General features: G+C 36.9%; 1 protein-coding gene across 1 annotated transcript in view; it reads right to left on the reverse strand.

Moving 5' to 3' along the window:
- Nucleotides 1–26,980, reverse strand: part of DNM3 (dynamin 3) — a 151,241-nt gene that overhangs the window by 91,861 nt on the left and 32,400 nt on the right. Inside the window, 6 exon segments of the mRNA XM_088524463.1 lie at nucleotides 9,655–9,768; nucleotides 16,211–16,240; nucleotides 17,909–17,957; nucleotides 20,760–20,830; nucleotides 23,036–23,122; nucleotides 24,632–24,770. Of these exon segments, the coding sequence (XP_088380589.1) occupies nucleotides 9,655–9,768; nucleotides 16,211–16,240; nucleotides 17,909–17,957; nucleotides 20,760–20,830; nucleotides 23,036–23,122; nucleotides 24,632–24,770 (490 nt within the window).

Below are 26,980 nucleotides of genomic sequence, written 5' to 3' on the forward strand. Positions count from 1 at the left end.
GAGCTCTGATGATTTAGGAACGCGCGGGCAAGGAGCGGGAGAGCTAGATTGCCTAGAGAAGTGCACAAGAGCATAGCTAAAGTCCATCATTTCCTTTCCTTTTATCTTTTTTTCCTCTCTCTTAATTTAAAATAAAGCTTATTTTCTCCCCCACAAACTAAAAAGGTAAATTTTTTTAATTGTAGCAACTGTATAAATATTTAAGGGCTTTTTTTTAATGCAGAACAAAAGCTTGATAGAAGTATGCATCCTAAATAGCTCCTGATATAGTATGATCTGAAGATCAATTTAAAAAATATATTTTCTTTTTAAATAATAAAATTATAGAACGGAATGCATGAATACTAATTTTAAGTATTGTGAAATATACTGTCTCATCATTGAGCAAATTGTGCTTTGATTTTACATGCAGCTGAAACTTCTCTGCAAATAATCTATGCTATATGCTAGGGAAAACTGGGAGGAAAGTCATAGGGAAGACACAGCTACTACTCCATGCTAAGCTGCTGCTACATAGAATACAAAATCTTTGATCACCAGGAAAAAAAATATCCCTGAAAGGGCAGGATGAGACGGAGAAAACAATAGATGAATAAAACAGAACTAACAGCTTTCCACCTCAGGACTTGGCTGCCCATTGCCAACAGGGATCAGCACCAATTGATTGTTACCGCTTGCATGTATAGTTTGTGTTGTTGATATTTCTTCTAATGTTCAAAATGATAAGTTACTTTGTCCTGAATCCCACTGATAAAAATGGAATTTTGTAAATGAATGCAGAAGTTTGCTTTGGTGAGTTTCCAGCTGTCCTGGTAGGGGAAAAAAACCCTCAGGCTGAATGAAATCCCCACGGAGAGAATAATACAAAAAGTCTGGGCTGCAATTTGATACCAGCTGAACTCCAGAGTCAGCTCCCCTAAAGTTAACACTAGTAACAAACTATTGCAATGGGGAGGGAAAAAAGAAATGTCCATCTATATGGTGCACATTATTGCTAGCAAAGCTTTCAATAGCTGCTATAGCTGTACTATCAACAAAATTAGTATAAATATGCAGCTGCTAGAATTATAATCAATTTATTTGGTGGAATGCATGTTATATTTTAAAGCACCCCGATGCTGTGCAATTTTTAAAAATAAACATATTATTATTACCTTCCTCACTGCTCCTTCAAAGATCAATAAAAGCCCAAGTGAGAAGAGATGGCCATGTAGTATTAGCGCAGCAGTGCCTATACCGGCTGTCTTAAAGCCTACGAAGCAAGAACTAGCGCTGTCATTTCCCTAACACTCCCATCAAAGCTTGTGTATTTTGACTAAAAGATTTATATTTTACACATAATGTTCTCCCTCTTTATCTCAAGAAATATCTGTAGATTTAAATTCCTTTTTATTAATTCATTACAGCATGTGTAGGAATTTTTATTCTCCTCCCAATTTAAAGTTGCTGTATGTAATTATTTATAAAAAATCTGAAGAGACAGGAAGAAATCAAAGGGGTGAAACAAAATTAAGATTTGCATTTATATTTCTCAATCTTGCTTTAAATATGATTTTTTTTTAGGCATAGCAGACCTGGAAAACTTTATGATTTAGCTTCCATTTAAGCAGAAGAAAAATAGCTTTCAAGTTTTGTCAAGAAACTTGCTCACTTATGCTTTCAAGGAAAATATGGTTGTGGGCAATTTTTTTTTTCTACATAGTGCTTATCTTCATAGTCACTGTTACTTTTTTCTTAATTTCTAGATCCAAATTATAAAGAAATTTCTTTATCCAATAAATAATAGGCTTTTTAAATGAAAATACTATTGAAAGATAGCCATGTCAGCTTCTGCTAACTAGAAAAAGACAACAAATACATGCGCAACTAGTGTTTCTCTTATCTCTAGTCCACTATTTGCATTAATCTTTATTTTAAATGACCTTTCCGTATTTAGGAAGTGATTCCCCTCCCATACACCCATGACTCCTCAAAGTTACATTTTTAGACTGTAAGGCTGCGATCTAGGAGGCCCCCTTGGCAGGGGGGTTGGAAAAAGGGAGGGAGATTGCAGCACGCGGAGCGGTAGATACAGAAAGAAAGCCTGTATTGTTAGGAATGAAGAAGGAAGTATCTACTCAGCTCAGTAATCAAAACATTTTCAAAGCAAATTAAGCGACTGCGTGATCCTTGAAACAGAGCTGTCTCAGCTGAAAAAAAAAAAAAACTTCTAGCTGATAATAATCCTACAGAACGACTTTCTAGTTATAAAACAGAGGTTTTAAATATGCATATCAACAAACACATAAGACAGTTGTATGCAAATTTTTCAAGACCAAAAAATAAAGACATTATATATTGCAGCAACTGAAAATTATTAGCAGGATTCAATACATACTCACTCTCGGACAGAGTGCCAGGTAACCAGCATTGCACCGATGTTTAAACCCGCTCTATGAACTAGACGATACAGTTCCTGTTATTATAGAATGAACAACAGGAAAAGCAAATTAAAGCTAGCATGACCATTTAAACAGGTCAGCATTTCAGTGCAATGGATTCTTTCTTTTGTCTTTAAGGAGCATGGTTTATTTAGCACAATCAACAAAACTAAAGGAGGAAGGGGGAGAAAAAAATCTAAACTTTTTCTATATATTTTTAATGTAAAAAAAAGAAACAAGAAAAAAGAAAAAAGAAAGAAGAGCAGGGGGAAGTCACTTAATTATATAGAAAAAAATACAGATCAAAAGACCAAAGACAAAAAAAATACTTTTTTTAAAATCACTTGTCGATTTTTAGCCTTGTAGTTATGCTGCATGTTGTCTTATGCTGTTTATCGTGTCTGTATTTTCAGACAGTTACAAGTCACTTCTGTCCTTTCTCTACTCTTTGCCGCCTTGCTCTTTACAGCCTGCACTATCACCATGCGCGCGCACACACATTTCTGCAGACCACCCAAGCAACATTGCTATGTGGAAAATTCTATAAGCAAAATAGCTAAATACTTGCAAAAAATCCAAACTTCTAAGTAGTGTGTTTAAAGATTATACTCCTTCAATCAAAATCAATTATACCAAATGGAAAATAAAAAAAATATTTTCCATAAATTCTGATTTTTTAAAATTTTCTATTTCATTATCTATAACTTTATTCCTAGTTGCAAAAAGCTATGCTTTCTGAACTGTCCTGTAAAACAAACAAACAAATAACCTAATACCAGAATTAAGAATGAAACTCTGGTGAATAATGCTGCTCTGCTTCTGTGCTGCATTTTATGCTGCATTGCAAAATAATACCTAAAAATAAAATAACTACCTCCTGCTCAGACAAAGAGTCAAAATACCACTTGGAGAGAATTTAGTTGTCAAATCAATTTACGAACTATCTAGACTTACAGTCAGATCCTTAATATACCTTTCTGTATCTAGACTATTTGTAATCCTGAGATTTTTCTTTGTTCCCAGTAGGTTGAAGAATTTTTATTGACTTAATGAATGAACTAGAACACACACAAATGTTAGGCCCTTTTTAGTACCTGGGGTAAAGTGTGATTTTAAAAAACTAATATTCCCTTCAAAAGAAAAGAATCAAATGCTGATAGCTATCCAGTCATTAGTCGTACCAAATTAACTAAAGGCAAAATAAATCTGCCTCAGCTCAAGATTTAAAGCCTTTTGCTATTTCTTTGACTAATCCTCCTTGTATACAGTTATTAGAAAGAACATACAATCTTTCACTTTTTGTCCCAGCACCAGTTCCCAGACAGCTATTAATAGACTCTTAATTAAAATGCACACTTCTGTTTTTCCAGTCTTTTCATTCTGTAAGTTCCAATTATTTCTACTGTATAATTCTTTTGCTGCTTCAAGAAGCACCCACAATATGGAAACTTAGGCCTAATTCTCTCCCCTATTAAAGATCACTAATTAATTACTACATGCATAATTTAAATTAAATATATAAATCAAGAAAAACTTTTTATATTTGTTTTAAAAGCATTTCTGATTTTTTTCATTTTAATAAAACCTCCTACTCTGCAAGGCGGGTAGAAGGAATCGCCGCCTTAAAGGATTAACTTAAAGTTTTACTTTGAGCTATAAATACACGAAAACAAGTTAAGCATATTATAAAGTAAAAGCAAGGACATTTAATGGCTTGGAATAAATATATTATGTCTGAATTAGCTAGCCGTATTTTGTACTCGATCCACTTTGTAAGATACCCTATTCTATCCTTTATTCATATAGCGATATACTTAACTCATATACTTTTTTCATATTTTTCAAAGCTAGATAATGGGTAGTGCCAGAACACTGGAATAACTAAGTGCTAATTTACTGTTAGACTAGGTCAATTTTCAGCCTAGTAGAATGTAAATTACTACACTATTCTTCTGTACGGGATGTTTGAGAAGCATCTGAAAATACTGGCTGGTGACTTACCTATGGTGGCACTAGTGAGCAACGGCGATAAACAATCGCCTCATCTGTGTAAAAACTGATACAGCTATTTTTCCCTTTTAAAATTTCCAATGTATTTTATACCTTTTAAAATTAGTGATACCTCCAAAATGCCATTTTAAAAATATATTACATTTACTGTATATGCTATATACAGAGAAGACTGGCAAAGTAACATACCTTGTGGAAGTGATGCTATTTGGATGCTTTTGACTTATAGCACAACCTACATTTAACAGAAAGACTTACTGAAGCTCAGTCAAGCTATCTGCTTACGAAGTGTGGATTTCAGGAGAAAAGTGAATATAAAGAATATGCTAAAATTGCATATATTTAAATAATATGCTGGCTACTACAATGCAACCAGCTTTCTGTACAGAGTATTTCCTTTAGCTGGGTTACTGTACAAGCGGTTGCCTCCATTTCTACAGAAAGCTTTTTTATTTTTACCATGCAAGTTTATTGTACTTATCTGCTCCTAGAAAATATGCACTGTATAAACATATTCTTTATCTTGAACTTCAGTATTTCTGTGCTTCCACGAAGAGTAAAAACATCTGGCTAAATTACTACGCTCGGCGCTAGTGCAATATGCAGGCAAACTCCTGTATGAGCTGCATCTAAAATAAACCACAGTTTCAATCCTTTTTGTTTTTTTATTGTTTTTATAAATGTTCGCTGTCTCTCTGATATATGTGGATGCAATGATAACTAATGTAGCAAACTGCTTTTCTTTTTCTGAATAAAATCAAAATATGTTCTTGTTCGACAGCTCCCAATGTTTTAAAGTGTAATTCTGTGATGTGTGTTCCCCACCTCCCCACCAAGGCCCCCCAAACTGGAATGGCACAAACTGATTGACGCCAGCGGTGATGGCTCCAAGGGAGTGGCTGGACGGAGTTGTCATGTGTCTGCCTGTCTACACTTGCTGTGCAGAACATCCTCTCACCTGTACAGCAGGCACAGACAGGCAGTCACATGACAACCCAGCCTGAGTGACACCAGCCAGTGGGAAACAGCTCTGACACCAGAGCATCTTCACCAAGAGCTACAGCCAGGAGTCACTCTGGATCTCAGACTGTCGGCCAGTAACCAAGTCGTGTGTTGCAACCCACCTAGAGTCAAGCGAGCAGTGCCTATAAAATCCAATAAAGCCCACTGATGAAATTTTTACTGTGCTTCCTATAGTACTCTGTTCCTAGTTGTTCTGATTAACTCACTAACAACAAGTTTTATTTACAAGCAGCTTTGTGGCACCATTGCAAATGGGAGGACAAAACATTTCTCACTCTTATCTTGAGCAACTTGCTTTTATAGATTACTGTCAGTGTTAAAAACAAACAAACAATCAAACAACAACAACAAAAAAACACCTAATATTCCTGTTAGCCACAGAAGCCCAGAGCAGCTCAGTATGGCTGGTTAATCCTACGCACAGACAAATCGTTAAACCTTAGAGTAATTTCTCCCCTTCAACCATTTCACCTTCCCTCTAACTATTTACATTCCTCCATCCCAAGCCACAATTAGCAGTATAGCGTGAATTACCAGCTGCATCTGTCATGGATGCTAGACTTCACTATTGCAACAGAATGGAACTACTTCATCGGGGAATAACAATAATAGGGATTTTTCAAATAAACATGGATTTCCCATTTTAAAAGTTCTTCCTCTGGATGCCAGCTCAGCATTCTCTGCACACCAGGAATGCCAGGGAAACCTTGGGCTGCTTTAGATATACAAGGAAACAAGACCACGTTCTCCGACTCTGCCTCAACAGAAACACCACATAGCTTTACAAACACTACCTTCTGTTTACAGTGAAGAGCTTTTTAATTCACGAACCAGAACGACGTTCCTCATTCGCAAAGGTCGTTTTATTTGAATGCAGCAGCTGCTAACACACAAACTTCAAACTTGCAATTTGATCCTCAAATGCACGAAACTTAGCACAAAATTTTGTAGCTTGTCACACTTATTAAAGCAGTAATAACCAAGACCTGAGGATGCTCAGATTTATTTTTTCTTGCAAGTATATCTCATAGAACTTTAGCTAGTGTGACATGAAACACCCTACTAAAGAAAACTGTACTTGCAAGCTGAATACATTAATTTTGCACTTACTCACAACAGCCTCAAAGCTGTACACACTATTACTACTCATGTTTATTTTTAAGCATGGTGAAAAAGCACAAAGACGTGGTACTAGTCATGCATCAAGATTATGAACACAGGCAACTATTTCAGGTTCAGAAACTAATTGAGAATATTATTCATATATCTTAAAATATAACTGCTTTATCCAGGCTAATCAAGCATCAGTTTGCTATTTCCACTATTACAAGACCAAAAAGTGTTGCTAGCCACCCATTCCCTTCTCATCAATAACATCCTGTTGTATGTCTGAGCCATAACAAAATCACACCAATAAGGAACACGAGAAATTATTTAAGATCTGAAACCATACAACAAATTTTGAATTTTTCTGCCAAAATAACTTGCTGCAGTATGCATTCCTCTGTGATTTCTTCACTATAAACGCCATAACTCACAAGTAAAGGAAATAATTCACATCCTTCAAAAGGCACTAAGCCAGCATCGACTCGCATTCATGGAGGGATTTTCATCTCCGTGTAAGTTCCAGACTTCCCAAGACGGGTTTAGCTCACACCGGAGGGATACACGGCCGTAGGGCTCCTAGCAAACGCGGTCGCTTCACGCGCCGCATTGTGAAAGAATCTCAGTGGTCCACAAGAAGCTACAAAAGTCCTTAGGGCGAGGGGGGAATATACTCATCCCTGTGGCTAGCCAGCTGCCAAGGAGAGCAAAGGTGCATCACCTCGCCCACCACCGAAGACTACATATCTCACCGGGGCAGAAGTACCACAGCGTGCAGCCACCTGGGTAACCAGCTGGGAATGGGACGTGACAAGTACCAAACCCAGCTGAAAGAGAGGGGAACATTTTAAGGAAATGCAACAAAATGCAATTTTACCCAAACCGGAATTCTGTCAGGAGACCAAACATTTGCTTCTTGAGGTCAGAAGCAGGTAGTTCATTTCTGAAACAAATCACTAATATTTTGATTAGCCTAATGACCAAGCTGTGCCTATAATCATTTTCAGAAAAGCATCTCAGACAGATCTTATTATCGAGAAAGACACAGTTAATATATATAAAAATATATCTCAACACAAAGCTTTGTGAAAGCTTTCTCAGTGCAGAAAAATTGAACTACGCAGCAAATACGGATTTGAGGAGAAACTTTTCCATGAGCAAAACATGCAACACTACTGGGCTGCTCCCTTTTCCTCCCACTGTAGCATGTTCCTGGATGATCTCCCTTGTGAGTCTCAATGTACTAACTGGTATTTTCATGACTATCAGAACCGACTGGCACATTATTTTAAAATACATGTATGGAGATCAGATAGCAGCCAAGCTGCTCTAAGTCTTTCACGCTGTTTCAAAGTTCCTGAGCACTTTTTTTCCTAACAGACTATCAAAAGCAAACCACTTATTTTTGAGTAGGCAAAGCTGAAGGCATCCACAGGTATTGTCAAGAACATTTTTTTCATATTTCAGACTCAATCATCCCCATCTGCTGAGTTCAAAACCTGTCAGCGCTCATCACAGAGGCATTTCTAAGTCCTTGAGATGAAACACAGCAAGAGGTGTTCGTTTCAGCACATCAATTACATTTACTTATATTTTTGGTTATGTGCACTTCATTTAAGACAACAGATCGACCATGAGTTATCACAGCTTATCAGAAAAATAATAGTTGGCTTTGAATTTTCACAAACCTTCACATTTCAGGTTGCTAATTTATTTTTGTATTTTTATGATAAATGATTTTTTGAGTATAAAACTTAACACTTGGTTCCTTACCTTTGACAGGCATTTTTCTGTTACTGTAAATATATTTGTGTCCCTTTAAGTGTGTGTGTGTGTGTGTGTGTATATATATATGTATATATTTATATATATATATATATATATGTATATATGTATGTAAAAAAAATGTAGTTCAGGACTTTTACCCCATAGCTCTAGAAAATTCCTAAAGGAAACTGCTAAGATAGTCTAAAAGAATATCAATTGTCTGCACAGTCCCCATTACCTAAATCCTTGTTTTGTTGCAGATAATTCAGTAGTTTGATTATTACTAAAAATAACCTGGAAAAATGATGTAATATTTTAGACTTCGTCAAAAAGTGTCTATCTGTGCCCCTTGAATTCAACAAAACCGCTAGATTAAAAAAAAAAAAACTGAAAATGAAAGGAAAATAATCTGGAATGCTTGTGTTACTTTGAAAGCTCAATTCTTCTATGAAGACAAAAAGAAATCTTAAAGAAAATCCTGATAGTGCACCAAATAACCCCATTTTATTCTTCAAAAATTAAGAATAGGACTGCTGTTGAATTCGAAGCAGAGGAGAACATTGCTAATATTTTTGAAAGAAAATGACTGAGCAGAACAGACCAGCAAGAAAAAAAAAAGGGGGGGGGGGGGGCGGGGGCGGTTCCCAAAGATGTCTAACAATATATTCAACAAAGTGAGGAACCTGGATGCCCAGTTCGTTATAGAACTTATTCCTGGCCTATATATTTGTGATTGGCAGCAGTATTGCTTACCAAGTTGCATTTACTGGACTGCCAGTAGCAAATTTGAAATACATATGGAGCTGCCTGCAGCACTCTGCAGCCATGCATCTCAGCTGCACAGAAGATGAAACAGGAAAACAATTGTTATCATTAAATCAGTGGCTGTAGTAGTTCATAGCAGTAACTTTGCCCAGATAATTTATGGTCAGCTTATAGATGATCCAAGAGAAGTCCAAACAGGCACAGAACAATAACCAGAACATTTTCAAACAGTTTGTTTTTTCCCTCCCCCTTCTCTCTCTCCTTTTTTTTTTTTTTTTTTCTTCTCTTTCCCCAGTCCCATGTGCGAAACCACAGGAAGGGAGGAAAAAGAAAAAAAACAAACAAACCAAAAAAACCCCCAAACCCTACACACCCTGTATTTATGTTTCCAACATTTCTACAGACATCTCAGAAGCTCAGTATCTCCATGAAACAAAAATAGAAAGTTGCGGAAACCTTAAAATGTTCTTTCACTTCAGGTCTATGCAAGCTGATTTAGTACTTCAACTTAACAACAGAAATGAATAAACACTGTTTACTTCAGCACAAGTTCTTCATTCCTTACCTCATCATCTTTATACCAGGACAAGCTTTCTGCGGTCAGAACAAACCAGTATTCCTTGGATCCTCCTTTCATGATTCCAATATTGTTGATGGTCAGCCAGCCTTTCCGGATGACCTGTGCAGAGGTGCAGTCACCACAAGTTTAGTTTGTTATTCATTTGACATTGTGCAGCTACTAAATTCATTCCTTCATATAAAGAATTGCTATATAAAGTAAGAGGTGGTGCATTTCCTTCACTCCCTGGTAAGCTCAAATCAGTTTTTATCGGTTCCAGTCATTGAAGAAGAATGTAACATACAGTAAAAACAGCGTTTTCAGACAAAAGAGAGAAGCCTAAGGATGACCATGTTGTTTTTAAAGGAAACATACATGAACAAAAGATAACGTAACATTGAGGACACCTATTTGCTGTATAATAACGTACTGTAAAAGCCCATACAACATTTATGTATGACTAATCCTATTGTTCTAGTCCAATCTTTAGGGTCAGTTGTAAAGCTGAATACTTGGGACAGCACCTTACAAATAAACAAATGGCCTCTGGCATACATAGGAGACTATCACAAAGTACTGAAACAACTCAAAAAATAGAGAGATCTAGAATAGAGGACTCATAAAATGGAATGCAGAAAAGAAAAGAAAAACAAAAAAAAAAGCATGCTGGAGGAAAAATGATTAAAGCAGAACTTGGAGAAAAGAGATCTTACGAGATGAATAACCCCAGTATCAGCAGATCATCAGAGAGAGAAAAAAAAAGAGAGAGAAAGAGAGAGAGACAGAGAGAGAGAGAGAGAGAGAGAGAAAGAGAAAGGTGTAGACTTCTAGGAGAGAGGTTACTCAACTCCATGCATAGGTAGACAGGGGTGAGCACCCACCACAATTGCATGATAAATATACATTCATCAACTATGAGAGTCACATATGTAACGGGGTCACATAATCCCTGAGGGTAAGTGCGCCCTGTCCTGCCACCCCACTGAAGTGCAACAAAGATTCTGGAGCCTCTGACCTTACACCAAAGGTCCTCACCACATTAGCTGCATACACCACTTTTGCCCAAGGCAAAGATAATGGACAGCCAGTCTATACTGTAATCTACATAGCATTTCTTCTGATATTTCACCAATCCTTCCTTTGGAGGAGGAAAAAAAAAAAAAAAAAAAAAAAGGATATTTGCACACTTTCACAGTAGGGGAACCGTTTTGGATATTGGCAATCTCTAAAAACCTCCAGGCTGCTTCAGAATCAGCAAGCTCAGTCTGGACTGGTTCAGTACAGGTATCTGCAATTAGGTTACATGAAGCCCTTTGAATAACTATCAGAGGCTGGGACGGCATTCTGAGGATTTAACTTTAGACTCTTGCTCTGATGTTTAAAAAAAGACACTGCTAAGCATTTACTTCCACCTGCCATAATAGACTTTTGGCCTGACAGATGGAGGTGCTCCTATGCCATATTCTGTTCAAACCATCTCAGACCAAGACCAAGTAACAAGCGCTAGTCAGTGTTTGGAACATTGCTGATGTGCACTGCACCCATTAAATCCTTGTTTTTATATTTTATTTTATGCTGAAGGACATATGTCCAGTGGCCTTCAGGCAATTTCCACTCATTAAGTTGTAAAACCAAACTAATTTCATTTTGCTTCTGCACTCAACTACATGAATAGAGCCCTGTGTGTGGAAGCAATTTCAGGGAAAATCCAGGAAGGTAAGATTTTCCTACCACTTTAACCTACCTTCAAGGTGAGCTATGCTTTTATAGCTGGCTCTATGCAACTCAAGCATTTCAAACAATCTCACAGCAAACATGCAAAGATGGTTATTCCCATGCTACAAAGACCCTGAAATGAGAGGCTCCATAAAGGGATGCTGTTGGACCATGCTGTCTGCAGTGTTAAAATGCTGTGTGCTTCATAGAAAGCAACACGACAAATACAGGAAGCAGAAGCATCCAGACCAACACAACGCTGAAAACTGGTCTGGACACAGATCTTAGAGAGGGAAAAGATTTAAAGACAGAGTTCACAGTGAGGATAAACTGGTGGGTTCTACAAGCAAACCAAGGAAAAATACCTGCAAAGCAAGTTCAAAATCCTTTGATAAATAATTTAAATGGTAAGGGAAGTAGTTAACTATGTGTATCCCATTCAATGCTTTCCCTCATCATTAGCATAGGCTTTTCAGAAGGTTAATACAGTCAGTTTTCCTCAATTACACAAAGAATGCATTTGCAGCAGTGGTCTCAGTGCAGACCAAGGTTTTAAAATCTATGTTTTAATGTAATCTAATGTTTAATGTAATGTTTTGAAATCTAAACTATATAAGCCAGTTAAATAGTAATTATGTTTTTAATCTTTCCATTCTAATGTGAGACTACCTCAATTGCTTGGTTCCTAAAAAACTATCTTGCTCTTGTCTGATGGACATTGTCTGATAGATGCATAACCATCACTGGATGTGCAGAGAAAGGGACTGATTTGGCAATATAAACATTGGTCACTCTGTCTTGTAGAAGAAGGAATTTGCCAGCTGTTTCCTCAAAAATCCTGCGTGCTGGGGATTAGATCCAGCTGTCATTCCCACACCACATTGAATCAAGAGCAGGACACCAAGTTACAGCAGTATCTCAAATTCATGCATGTGGATTCCATGTGCAAATTTCTACATCTGCTTACCTATACTTCTCTAGGAAAAGGGGGAACCAAGTTCTCTAAAATAGTCTGAACACAAGAGATCACAGTTATCCACAATATTTGGAAGCCATTCCATGCAATGTCATAGAGGAGGGGAAAAAATTAAAAAAAAAATCTAGTTGTAATAGCTAAAGAGTAACTCTGGAGCATGGTGTTCTTTTCATTGAAAAGTTCATGTTCCCCAGGCGCATTGTCCCTGGGGAATACAGCACAACACCACTTTGGAACAACTCAATAACCACACTGGGATGGGGGGAGAGGGCGGTCTCACACCAAGGTACACATTGCAAACAGAGAGAGCTCAAGCAACCATTCTGCTTCCCAGAGGTGTTCACTTACACTATAGACTCAAGCCAATTTCCTCTTTAAAAACAAATAGCTCAAACTATAACTTTTAGGGCTTCCACAGGCAATAAGCAGCATGTGTTTCTAAGGAGACTTTTGAATTTCATTACCCTGATGGATTTTAACTCCTGTGTTAGCGATGCCTTAGGTTACTAAGCACAGAAATGGAAAGCAGTTTCCCTCTATTGTTTTCACTAGTTCATTTGGTTAGTTTGGATTTGATTCATTTAAATATTTTCTAGATGTCACCAATTTGTCACTAAATGTGACAATTCTAAATGTCTATTTCTAAATGTCACCCTACACAAACTGGATATTAGTGACCTGAGTTACGAACATCAGGAAGGTGAAAAAACCATAAGCATTGCCAGAAGCTGGCGAAGACAATATTCCGACCGGTAGTTGGACTCCATGTACAGGATGAACAAGAGATGACAGAGTTCCTTCCTTTGGGGTCCCAATATCTAATCTGGGTGTCTGAAAAAAATGCAGCTTAGAGGGTACGAATGCACATGCACAAGCCAGAAGGCAGTCATTTTTCAGTAGTTCAGTTGTACACACAAAAAACTGTTGATTGTCCACCATTTCATGGATAAACAGGAAAGCAGGATTTGACAAAATAAGCACATTTGATATATTGCTGACTTATTCCATTACACCAAACAAGATATTAAATTTCTTTTTTAAAAATAAGTGTTTCATTTCTTTAAAGGTAATATTTGAAAGATGCTTTAAAGAAAGGTAAGTGAAATTGGCTAGGCAGAGAGGGAAACATATGTGAGAAAATCACAAAACTGGTTACTTCACAACAACTTGCATTTGTTGAATTAATGTAATTTTGTAGAGTTACGTTAAATAATCCCAATGAAATAGCATGGGAAGTGCAACACAACTGCCAGCACTACGCGGCTTTATCTTCTAATAGTTGTGACACATGTTGTACCACACATTATCATGTGTGTTGTTAAATGGTAAGCTCAGTGAGGGAATTAAAAATATTGCAAAAACAACTGTGTGGGCCATTCTTACAATTCATTGGTTCTTTAGGTTCAAATTGTTCAATTTTAGGTTCAAATTTTTCAAAAAGAAACAATATGTTGGAAGGAAATCTAATAGTGTTTCACGACGATTTGCTACATGTCAGAGCATAACCTCAGCAGATTAATCATCTTGTTTGTGCTCAGTATGTAAACAGAGCTTCTTGAAATGACAATACTTCCTTGAAGTCACTGCAAAATACATTGCATAACTTAAAAAAAAACAGTGGCTTAATTGCACCTCTACTTTAAAGAAAAATTCTAGCTTTAGTGAAACAAAGTACTCAGTAGTGAAAAACAGATCTATTCTTCCAAATGCAATTAAAGAAAATATCGAGGTGATTAAGTTAACCATGAAGGAAAGTTAACCTAAAATAAGTATAGCTAAAATCAAGTATGTACAGACCACTTTGTATGATGCTGATAAGGTAAAAATACAAGACTGTGAATCATTCAAGGACAGTTCAAAACTTAGCATCATGCTATTGCCAATCTGCACCACCTCTAGAATCTTTCACAGAAACACTGGCCTTCAGCAGAACAGCTGTGCCCCACACCTTTGCATGACCACCTCCCCGACTCCAGTGCAAGCTTCCATTTTCACCAGCTTGCTTTAAGAAAGCCGATAAACACATTTTTTTCTGGGTCACGCAAGGTAGCAGACTACACTAACAAATCTGGGTTAAAAAAGAAAAACAGAAAACAGAAAAACAACAACAATAAAAAGCATTTTCTTTGGGAAAAGCTAATACAGTATTTCAGGCCCACCAATGAGGTCTGAATGCTACTTGTGTCCAGAGAAAAATGAATCCAATCACTAGTGTAACATTGTAAGAGATGTAAATCAAACCCTTCTAACCCAAACCTCAAACTCTCTCAGACAATGACTTTAAATTTAAGATTCAGAGCAAGTCCCTTCTCCAATTACAGAGGCTGCTTAAAACACAGCCACACCACATAAGAAATAAAAGTTTAAAAAAGTACTAGAATTTTGTGTGATAATATTCTGTAATTTCAGTAACTTGTATCCTTACCCACTTTTGCATTAATTGCACACATGGAGCAATGGCTTTTAAGGCTTATCAAGAAGAGGAGTTTTAAACACAAAGTTTTAGTGACAAAACAAATCTCATCACATGAAATACACAGGAAAGAGGGTGTCAGCCTGCAAGATCCAGATCTTGCTACAGTTCTATGTAAAACCAAGCATTGCATTGGTTATTTCAAGCAAATTAGAAGACAGACTAACCTGTGACTTAAAAATAAACTTTTTGGAGTCAGGTCAAAACCTCAGGCGGTAGCAAAGAAAAAAAGACAAACAAAAAAGCCAAAGATTAAGCGTGAGAGGATAAATTAGTAGTAGGAAGGGGGAAAAAAAAAAAAAAAAAAAAAAAGGAGCAAAAACATGTTAAGAGGAATTGCCATTACATTTCTTCCAAAAATAGGATGCTACTGCACTTGTTTCTGAGATGCACAACAGTTATCGGCATTATAACAGTCCAAAGCAAGTTACAAAAAAAGAGAAGCAATGACATTGCAACCGAGCACCCCACAGCCACTTTGGAAAATCTTAATGGTCTGGAGAGATTCAGCTCAACTGCTGTTAGGATCAGCACTGTCTAGTCATTTCTCCCTTTATTAAACTTCTGTTTAGTTTAGGTTTCCTTGCTATAACGACTACTGTGATGTGACAATTTGACAATATCCTGGAAAAAATGTATACATTTTCATCATAAATAAATACCAAAGAATGTACATGATACAGAGATTTACCTCTTACAACAGCCACAGATCCCAAAGTGACTTGTTATAAAATCAACTGCTGTTTAGACAATTAAATCTAATTAGTAAGATTAAATGCATTCACACATTTATTTACTAATGAGATGAAAAGGTTAGGAAGGAGTCTGTCCATGACATATCGATCCTCCTGGTACTATAAGAAGAATGGTAGAAAGGCTTTAGATATTTTTAATTTTATTAATAAACCTTTTTTTCTATCAGAAGTAATTTCTTTCTATAAACAAAACACAAATAATGGTACCTGTACCAATAAACAGTAAGTTCATTTGGCAACAGCTTATGTTTTCTTTTCATTACCAAAACCTCATTTGCCCACCTTTCAAAAATTTTTACTACAAATAGAGGCACGTACAGCAGATAAATACTGTTTTCCAGTTATACAGTAAAATACACATGAATTAGTCATTTTAGTTTGAGAAACTCAATAAATTATAAATATTAATTTTCTCCAAGATCTTTTAGTACATTTTAAGTTCTACTAGTTCACTCTCACAACAGCAGGTTAGTAGCAATTAAGAGATGAACTGCATTTATACTTGGTTGAGTAAGTGAAATAGTTTAACATTAAGTAGTTTAGTAGCAAGTATTAAAAAAACTAACAAGTTAGAGACAAACTTTGCCCTTCGAGAAGCTAAATGAAAAAGCAACAATAAAGCTTACAGAACTTAGCTCGTACAATTTGCCTTGAAGGCGGTAGATTGGTTCCCTGAAATAGCAAATTACAAAAATGAAGTTTTATTTCAGAAACATTTTCTCATTCTTTTCAACTCCAAAAAAAAAAAAAAAGACTTACAAACATTTGTTTATTCTCTTTAAAATAAAAAGTTCAGCAAAGTCCTTTACAAAACAAGCAGCCAAGTTTCAAAGTCTAATTTAAAAGTTTTTTTTCCCCAATTTCTTTAGAGAGATAATATTCACTCGCAGAACCATTCATCCCATTTGTATAATTTGAAGAATCAGATAAATTGGCTGGTTTTCCTTTTATAGGACACTCCACAGCAATGACGGTTGTTGTGTTTGACACATGTTCCTGCACAGCTAGATAAGAAGGAAGTCTCTCCTCAGAGGGGATCAACTAGTCTTTGAAGATATTTCAGTGTTTAGACCTTTCAATTTTGTTTTTTTTTTATTGTTATTTTAGCCTAAATAGTGCATTTTTTCCAAAATGTCACTCATACTGGTCAAGCTCTGGAGGACCTCCACATGCCAGAAATTATGGATCATTTTGACTAATCTCTTGGAAATGAATAGGAACTTCTTGGGGGTAGGGAGAGTTCGGATTTCCTTCCCCTCAAAAGACTACTGAATTTTCAGAAAATGCTGAAACCCTCATCTACTACAGCAAAACAGGAAAACTTTCAGGAATCTCAAGTTTACCATCCCCCCCTAATTTGAAGGATCTAAATTCAGTGGTCACATGCAAAAGTCTTGATCTTTCAACTCTTTAGACTTGTTTCACCAAACTGCACATGAAAATATTCAGTGGAATAGATTATGCAAAAATTTAATGGTTTTCTTTTTTACTAGAGTCACTTATACCAATCAAAAAAATTACTAATGTCAAAATGTTTCCTTTCTGTGTAAGACTTTGCAAAACCCTCAAAGTGAGCAAGAATAGACTTTATAGCTCTAACATTTGCATTATTTTAATATCATATAGAAAACAAAGGACTGATCCTGCGACATACTGAGCACCCCTGGTCTTCACAGAAACAAAGGAAGAAGCAAAGCTCAGGAGCACTTAGCACCTTACAGAATCAATCCCATATCATTTGGGATAAAAAGAAAAAAATCACCTAGTATGATTAATGCATCTCAGCAAAACCACTATTAAAGCTGAAACCATTGTTCAGTTATATTTTATTTACTTTGAGAAGGGAACATAGTATGTAGTTAACATCTTTATCAAGTCAGCTGGAAGTTTTCAGAAGAGATAAAGGCAAATCCTTTGCTTGCTGGATTGCCTCTTCACTGTTATGTAATTTGTGCATGCGTGAAAACTAGTACAATTAGTGTACGACGAAGCACATACAAGCAACTACTTACCAGAATTTTGGATTCTGAGAATCACAAGCTAGCAGTTAATGAAAAGTACATCTAGGTGTAACATGAGAGATTCAATATACTGCATAGCATGGAAGGGCAGATTACAGTGCAAATGGCAGCAGAGTTATTAAGCAATAAATGATGACAGTAATGAAAGAGTCAGGTGGCTCTGAAAACTTCAGTAAAAACAAGATGATGATGTACTGTCTGTATGTTTCAAGCAGAAAAAGTAAATTACACATTCACAAGAAATAAATGCAGCCAAGAACACCAAAACAGCTTGTATTAACTTGCACATGCCATAATCCATTCTCTGTTAGGTGCCTACCTGATTTCCCACTGCACTTTTGTTAACCTGACTGCTTCTTTGTTGGGCACTAAGGAAAGCAGAGGAAAAAAGTTATTCTGAAGAAACTCAAAAACTAAACCAGTTCCTGAGCAGTAGATTTTGTCAATAAAAGTTACTTATGATTCCAGCATTGAAAGCTAGCATAACAAAGCAACATGGCAAACTCATTACCTATGAATGTATTTTTCCACTACTTTTTCTTACAGTAAAGGTATATTTGCCTGCTTAGCACAGGAAGGACATGCACAGCAGGCGGCCCCTGCTAGTTTTGTCCTCTGTAACTACGTCCTACTTGCCTTGGTAAAGGTTACTAGCAGCCCAGAGAAGTTATGGTTCATCTGGGTGCTTTGGAAACATTAGCCTCTATAAATATTAAAATGAGACAAAAGGCAAGGCAATATTTAGAGCAGTTCATCCAAATCCACCCCTGCCAGAGGCTCCTTAGTAGCTTTGTTCTGACAGTTTGTTTTGGATATTATTCTAATATTTATATGCACTTTGTGAATGTAAATGTATAACCAATGGATGAAGCCATCACAAAAGCTGGTTCAAAAAGCTGAAATCTTAAAAGAATAGACCATATTTGAAATTAAAAAACATTCAGAATATTTTGCTCAGTTCTTGAACTCTGGTAATTCTTATTCCTGAAACAAAACATATTCCTATCTCAAAAACATACAAGTTACTATTAATTCTAAAGGCATTTGTGTAATGTGGTTTGTGTTAGACCACACAATCAAAATATTAGATCAGACTGACAGGGGTCTTTTTGGACAAGATTATACCATTTCAGCAGCCATTAAGCGATTGGGAGGGGAAAAAAATATAAATATATACACACATTAGATCCACTACAAACACTATGAAAAAAGAGATGTGCTTGGATCACAGCCTACAGGCCCAATCCTGCAACTGTCTGATGCACAACAGGTCCAGCCCTGTCCCAGCTCCGAACCTGCATTTAAGATGGTACCCTAGCACATGAGCAAGCCACTTGCTCTCAGTGTGACAGTCCACAGCACAACTGCTACACGGCCCTGCTTGATGAGCTTTGCTCTGAGTCACCCCGACACTTGTGACCACATTACACTGTATGTCTCCAGTGCCTCATCTAGACTGCAGAAATTATGGTGCATAAATTACAGTTAAATAACCTGCACAGAGAACACACTAACCCTGCACCAACACTGACCTGTTGTTCCAGAAACACACACAACATTGTTTGAGATATTCTAATTGCCACTCCTCTGGGTTGTTTTTGGCCTGTTGCCTTAGGGAAGCTAATTGAACAGATAGCTGGCACCATCTTAAGAAAATCACTTATTTGAAGCAAAGATCAGCAATTAATCCTTTATTCCCTGTTCTAAATACAAATTACTGTTCCTGTAGATTGAAGCATGCAGCTATGTTTAGCTTACACCAATTGGAAATAAATTCAGTCGTAACATTTTACCTCTCATTCTGCTAAACGAGATGAACACTAGCATCCTAGTATTTCAGAAAAGTTAATATATGTCCTTACAATTACTTTAAGAGAAAAATCATTCTAAATATTGACATTCTTATATCATTTTAAGGTCAATTCTCATTGTGCTGTACCTGTGTACAGGTTAAAAAAAAAAAAAAAAAAAAAAAACACACACACACCTCTGTACCTCAGTGCAAGGTGATAGGAATTTAACAGTGACCATCCTCTGAGCAGGAGGCTGGACTAAATGACCTCCCAAGGTCCTCCTGAACCTGAATTACAATTCTATATGCTCTCTGTACACACACACACACACACTTATACAGTACATATATGGAGCATTTTTAGTAGGCGTTTTTCCTGTTAGAAAAGGATGAAGAGTAATAAATAGTAGGCAGGTTGTTGTCTTGACCTCTAGAAGGTCAGCTACTATTCCTACAACATCCTGCCATTTTTCAAAAGAAGTGATAAAGGTATCTGGAATCTGCAAACAATACCAGAGAAATCTGTTCAAACCAAACCCACAAATAGCGCCTGGCTGTGTCCATTTCCATCTTAGATTACTTAATACCGTATTTTAATCCTTGACAGCATACTGCCTGTCACAGTACAGCCTTCCACAGTGCCATCTACAATAGGTCTCAGTACAACACATATCGTGGTGCCCAAGTTAGTTGCTAAAAATCACACACACAGATGAAACCTGCTGTCATAACAGTGTCTGGAGTCACAAATATGGTATGACCATGACCGAAGAAACATTTATTCTTCAAAGAGTGAAGACATCTCTAACATATTCACTAACATCAAAACGTTTGTTCGAAGTCCCTGAGGCACAGCTTGCTGGAAGCTAGAATATTCTGGAAAATATTCTCAGAGTCTTTCCAATTAAGTGAAGATAACTGTCAAATCATGCCCCGGAGGGCTTTCTGCTACTAGTTTTCTCTACAGCCAAACAGCAGGCACACTTAAATTCTGCAACATCCATTACCCTCAGCAACACCGGTTCAGATACTGTTGCATAGGTCCCAAGGCATTAATCAGTAGCAATCCAGAAAGACCACCAAAACCACGCATGTCTGTGGTGCTAAAATGGACACAGTGAGGACATGAGGCCTCCAAAGCTGCTTACTGAGATTCATGTTACTTCAGACCAAGATGTGAGTTTGAGTTCCAGTGAAACCAGGCTTGTGAGCCAAGGAAAAAAATCCCGCTATAAGTAAAAGTGTATAGAGTTCAGCACTGTACATACTGAGAAAGAACATCTCTACTGTCACACTTCAAATCTGTTTTTTTTTTTTTTTTCTGAACTTAGTTAAAAAAAAGTACAGTAGTATCGTATAACAGAGTCTATATACATACTTTGCAAAGCCAATGAAGTCTTCGTGGTTGGTGTTGATGTAAGATACCTGGATATCAATTAACAACAGCACCTATGAGGAAATTGGGGAGATCAGTAAGAGGGTTGGGGAGGTGATGAAGAGAGATTGAGGAGAAGGGAGAGAAGAGGAAAACTTTGAGTTTGCTGCATTATGGAATGCTTCATAATTATTCAAGCCAAATGGAACAATATTTCCTAAATCCTACTGCTTCTCTTTTTGTGCTTGTATCATAAGGTAGTCTACAGAACAGCAATTCCCATTCTCCTGTCCTTTTCCTTAGATCTCAATTTTACCAGGGAGGATGTTGCTCACTTTGCTAAGACTGATCACACACAGTCAGAAGAGTTTAATAATTCGTAGCAGAGGCGCAAGCTCTACATTTTGCAAGCTAGGGAAAACAGTGCCTATCTGTATTATCCCAGTCAGACTAGCAATGAACCTGATCAAGGCATCATTTTCTTTAGATACTACATTAAGCAGCAATATGTAAAAGCTACCCCTGCCACAGAAAACTAATATCCCTGGTACTAAAGAGACATTTTGGTGTAGAAGTCAAGCTTGAGAAATGAAATAACAAAAGTTGATTTTTTTTTAAATGAGCAATTGATCTTTTCTTGTTTCTTCTGTATTTCAGGGAAATAATTTAAACGGAACTTCACAGTCGAACTAGACACAGAACTCAATAAGATATTGGAGAAAGCTCACTTTGTTCCAGACTTGAACAGTTTCTTGAACATGCACAATATGAAGGGAACTAAGACTGCAATTTCTCCACTCTCTTTTCAGTTTTCCACTTCTCAGCAGGGAGCAGAGAAGAAACCTTATCAATCACTACCACAGAGTCTCTAAATTTCCTAAGAAACCTGTCTGAACATATAAGAGGAAGCCTTCTAGCATCTTTTCCCATTTTAAGCTTCATAACAAGGATTTATAATATAAAGGTGCCTATTTATGCAATCCAGTTCACATGCTCACTGTGCCTCAGCATTATCAGTAAACTCTATCGCTAGACTAGAGTGAGCAAGGACATTTGGATGGATATGCCTCAGCTGTGAAAATAAAGCAAGTTTTATTTTGATAAAATATTAATGACCATTTTATGAAAATAGAAAGTTCTATCTCAAAAATGAATAAATAAATATCCCCCCAATTTGTTTCCAATTTGAAGTCCTAATTTCTACATGCCTCACTGGGCCCTATCAAGGCATGAGGCTGCTGTGCTTTTGAATAAGACCTAAGCACTAGACAATAAGCTTGCCTGGATTCTTTTCTCAAACATCTGATCTCCTGAAAGCACACAGTTACTTCCATGCAGCTCCACAAATATGGCATCACTCCCAAATTCTTCAGCATTTCCAAAAGATACCAAGACCCTCACCCAGAGCAAAGATAGGAAGGATTTGACATCTAGCTCTTATCTCAGAATTTTCTCACTATCGTTTTATTAACAATAACTACTAACAGTGTAAGTAATTATGTGAATATGTGACAATATGTAAATGCCAAGAATTGGTCGAGTAAATTAAAGCTGGTAGTTTGTACTTTGTTCCGGGAAATTGTCAGGTATGTGCATATAGTGAAGAATGGACTAATAGGAAAAATAGACTCAATTATTCTAAGTGACTTGCATCCTCTTCCACATTTTGAACGACTGTGTATTCTAACTAAAGCTCCCTGCAGCAAATACAAGTATTTAAAATTACTTTAAAGGCTACTTTCACACCACAGATGAGGAGAAAAGCAGGACATGCTACACAGCCCCCCAACTTGCACAGGAACACAACTAGAGAGCCAGGAGCATAGAATTATGCAGAAGCTCTGCCTATCCCTGCTTCTCCCAGATATTTCTGCTAACCAACTGGTCTGCATTCTCCAGACCATAATTCCTGCTTCCACTTCCAGTAGATTTTCTCACATGTAATCTAAGCTTTGAAGATTCCTGGATCTGAGTGCTTGGCTGGTTGATGAATGTTCTTAGAGGGGTTGCTTCGAATAGAGGAAAAAAAAAAAAAAAAAAACCCCTGTAAGAGTTCAACTTTCGACAGTCAGAAAAGTAGTGACAACCTTCCAAACATGGAAGGTTGCTTTCTGTGCTTTTCTGAAGTATGTAACCTGGCTAGAAATTTCTGTGTGTTGAAATCCTTCACTATCTTAACGTACTTTTAATGCAAGAACTCCCCTAACAGCACAAACATTCTCCAGGACAGTCTTCTACACAAGTCTTCTCAAAGAACTAAATCTCTTATTTATTCTCACCTGATCCTTGGTCTTCTCTTCTCTTTCACGGATGTAGCCAGCAACAATTCTTTCTGTTTCCTCACATAGCCTTGGATATGTTGCCAGCTGAAAAGCAAAAAGAATAGGAATTTACACCTGCAGTGTGACTTTAGTAAAGCACAGACAGGGGAATCTCCAGCTTTCCTGTTTAGAGGAAAGCAAGTATTATATATGCTGGTACTAAAAAAACCCTACTATACATCAAGCCTTACTTGCTAGCAATCATGATTTTTGAGAAAGCCTGGAGACCCCTAAACCTTTGGATTGTTTCTGTGTTTTTGCACCACGGAGCACTCGAGAAAGATGATTCTGCAGCTGTGAGCCTTTCTAGACTTTTTTTTTTTTTTTTTTGAATAAAGTAACTGTGACACTGGAATCCTAATACTTTCTTTTTTATTATTATTATATTGGTATGAAGTTAATCTCTCAAAATATGTAAAGAGAAAAGACAAAAGAAGCTGATCCATAAGAAAGAAAAAGATAGATGTCTATAGAATGACCATACTTCAAGGTCTGTAAAATGCTAAAACATATTTATCTAGCTTTATTTTCTAAAATGGCCTCTTTAAATGACCCTAGAGTCAATCCAAGTTGCCACAGTCTAGACAACCCACCACACAGCAGTGGAAGACTCCAAATGCAGATCTAGGGTAAGAGGTCAAAGTCCTTGCATGTTGCTACCACCATGCAAACTGCATGACCCCTGAATGAACTGATTGGATGGACAGATATATATAGACACAGTATCATAATACATACATACACACATATTATATATAAATATATCCATGTATATGAAGTACTGCCAATACAAAGCTCCACTGAAGCTACTATGAAGGCAACTAGATAGAGGTTTTTCCCCCCGAATATCTGCATCCTGAAAGGTGGTGCCAATAGCACAGCAACAAAGCTCAACACAAATAGTCAGCTATACTAAAAAGGGGACAATGTACTCCAAGTAAGGTACATTTTAGTCGACTATGCAGAAATGGGCCCAAAACATGGGCATGGATGCAACTCCTAAACAGCAAGTGCACCCTAAAGAAATGCTATATTGCAAGAGAATTAGCTGAAAAGTCGCTGAGCATGGTGCAATCTATAGTAGTCACAGACGAAGCCCAGTTTATCAGTCTTGTGTTGAGGGAACTCCACAGTTCTCTTCTCCTGTGCTTGAATTTCCAAGTGTCTTATTCTTTGAAGGCTCCATCTTGTGGCAATATCTGTACCTCTCAAGAATGGCACTTTTAAAATGTGAACAGCAAAACGGTCTCAGTAACCTTAGCTCCAGAAAAAGAATGACCGATCTTCCAAATATGACAAAAGTGAAAGTCCTAAAAACTAAGCTCCAAATATTGAAGAGTGTGCTTCAAAAAAATAAAAACCTAACCACTACATACATAGATTTAAAACACAGGAATCAATAAGAATAACATTTACGGCATTACATTGTTTTGGGTATTGCAGAAGTCATATCTGCTTTACTGCAGCTTAATCTCTTCAGCAAGTGACTGACCATAAAATGCAGAAGAGGCTTTTCTATTATAATATTCCATACAAATCTATTTGGCAAGTTACCTTTTTAGTGCACTTCTTGACGGTGTTGATCAACTCTTGCATCACCAGATCCACACTTTTTAAGCAAGGTCCTTTCAGCTTCACTATCTGTTTTTTAACAATAGCCTCAAATGCCATGTCCGGAGTAAACAAACCTGTTCTGTGGACATAATAGAATATGTAAGGCACAAACATTCTGAAATGAATGTTCTTCTACTGAACTGCTAATATCTTCAGATAATTAACCAGTTTAATGAAATACCTTTTGTGTAGGCCCTTTAGAACACTAAACCTTGGCCTACCTTCACCTCATCTTTTGGAAAAATTAGGGTAGCCTATATTATATACTATTTCTTCTGACAGAACACACTAGTGAAAGAAGGTAGAAATAGATAAGAGATGATTTGGAGAATATTTGCATTTCAACAAATGTCAGCTAAGAGTATTGCATAGCTACAAGGTTACAAGACTTGGAGCTCACCAAGTCACTGTGTTAAAAATGTTAGCAGGGTATTTCCTATGCAGGTAACAAGAAGAACTTTTTCCAAAAGGCAAACAGTCTAAGCAAGAATTTCAAAAGAAATTAGGTGCTCACAAGTGCATGGAGGGGAAGAAAAATCCCCCAAATCAGGCCTTTTGGAATATGTTCTACCACTTAAAGGACAAAAATGGTTAAATGAGCAGGCATCTGAAAGTCTCTCCTAAACAGACTAATCATTCCAAAGAGATAAGAAGACTCATAGAGCAAAAATTTTGTGTGTGTGTGTATAGTGTACACATATGCACACATATACTAAAAAGTGGGTGTATATATATACATATATGTGTATGTATATACACACACACATAGTTTTTGCTATATAGATTTTATATATAGATAATACATATAATAAAGAATAATACAAAGATAAATAAATTTTCTACAGCAGGTATATGAATGAATCCAATCTAATCTAGTCAATTAAGAGAGAATAGGCAGGCAGAAGCTCTTATTTAATGCCAGAAGGTGGAGCTGCAAGCTTTTACCCATCACAAAGGCATCAAGAATTAGGTAGATTTGCATTCAGAGCCAAAAATCAACTTTGCCAGTCCACTGCTGATGCATGTCGCATTCTGATCCTTAGTCCCTTCTTGCTCTACATGAGGTTTACGAATGATACAATGGAAGAAACCTGAATAGGGATCTGACTATTTGTTCTCACAGTTCATATGGCAGTGGCTATAACACCACTCAGACACAGACACATAAAGAAAATTATGGCTTCTTTTTTATAAAGTAATGAAAATTACTTCTGATAGGAGTTCTGAGGTAAAAAGTGGAAAAAGCCTAAGGAAACAGCTTTGCAGGGCACTGCTTAAGAACTGTGATGTTGATAAGGCACTCAAAATAGCTAGAAGTATAGGCCAAAGCACTGGTAGAAAATATTTGAGGTGGTGTTTAATATCCAGACACATCTGTCACTGAAAGAGCCAGGGAAAAACCAACCATATGATGATCAAAAGAGGAACAGAAGAAGCCATGAACAAACACTACTGAGAAGGACAGCATTTGTTGAAGGATTTATTTTCTTGTTGTTTTGTGGATACTTACCAACAGTTGACCAAATTTCACGCTAACAGCTTTCACATCTAACAATCATATCTAACAGTCAGCCTTTGAAGCAGGACTTCACTCAACTATAACAGTCATAATATCCCAAATTCCAGCAGCATTCCGAACAGACTAACATGTCAAGTTTTAACTACCATCACATGTGGCCTTTGAACTGGTGCTTCATTATTTATTTTCTAGAGTTTTCTGTCTTGTCCACAGAACTTGAGTACTATCAAGCAAAATTTCCTTTTTTTTTTTTTTTTTAACTTCTTTTTACTAGAGGAACAAAATTCAATGCAGAAACTAAAAATTCCCCACATGAGCTACTACATTAGCTTCCTCTGAGCCACGGGCATTATTATCAAGGAACATAGGTTCAATAAATGTCTTGTTCTCCTTCAGTTATGTCCACCATGCACCCAAAATCTCATGTAGTATTTGCAGCTGATACTGAATTGATACTGAATTTAACAAATAGGGCAACTACAAATAAAGGATAGCTAAGAATCACCCTACTGTGAATGCAAAGTTTCAAGCAGTTGCAGAAATCCTGCGAATCCTGTGTTATATTGGAAGTTAAAAATTATATACTTTAGCAGGAGCAAGCAGCACTACCAAAGTATGAAGGTCTGGAAAAAGGTATGGAAAAAAGTACAAAGCTCTGGAGAAAAAAAAAAAAAAAAAAAAAAAAGTCAGGTGCCAGAATCAGTGAGTTTGTAACTTGCAGAAGTTAAAAGGTTGCCAAGAGAGGTTGTGGAGTCTCCTTCTCTGGAGAT

This window comes from Tinamus guttatus, unplaced genomic scaffold, assembly GCF_059628265.1.
Source record: "Tinamus guttatus ecotype Peru unplaced genomic scaffold, ASM5962826v1 Tinamus_guttatus_pri_ptg000211l, whole genome shotgun sequence".
In the NCBI taxonomy this organism is placed as follows: domain Eukaryota; kingdom Metazoa; phylum Chordata; class Aves; order Tinamiformes; family Tinamidae; genus Tinamus; species Tinamus guttatus.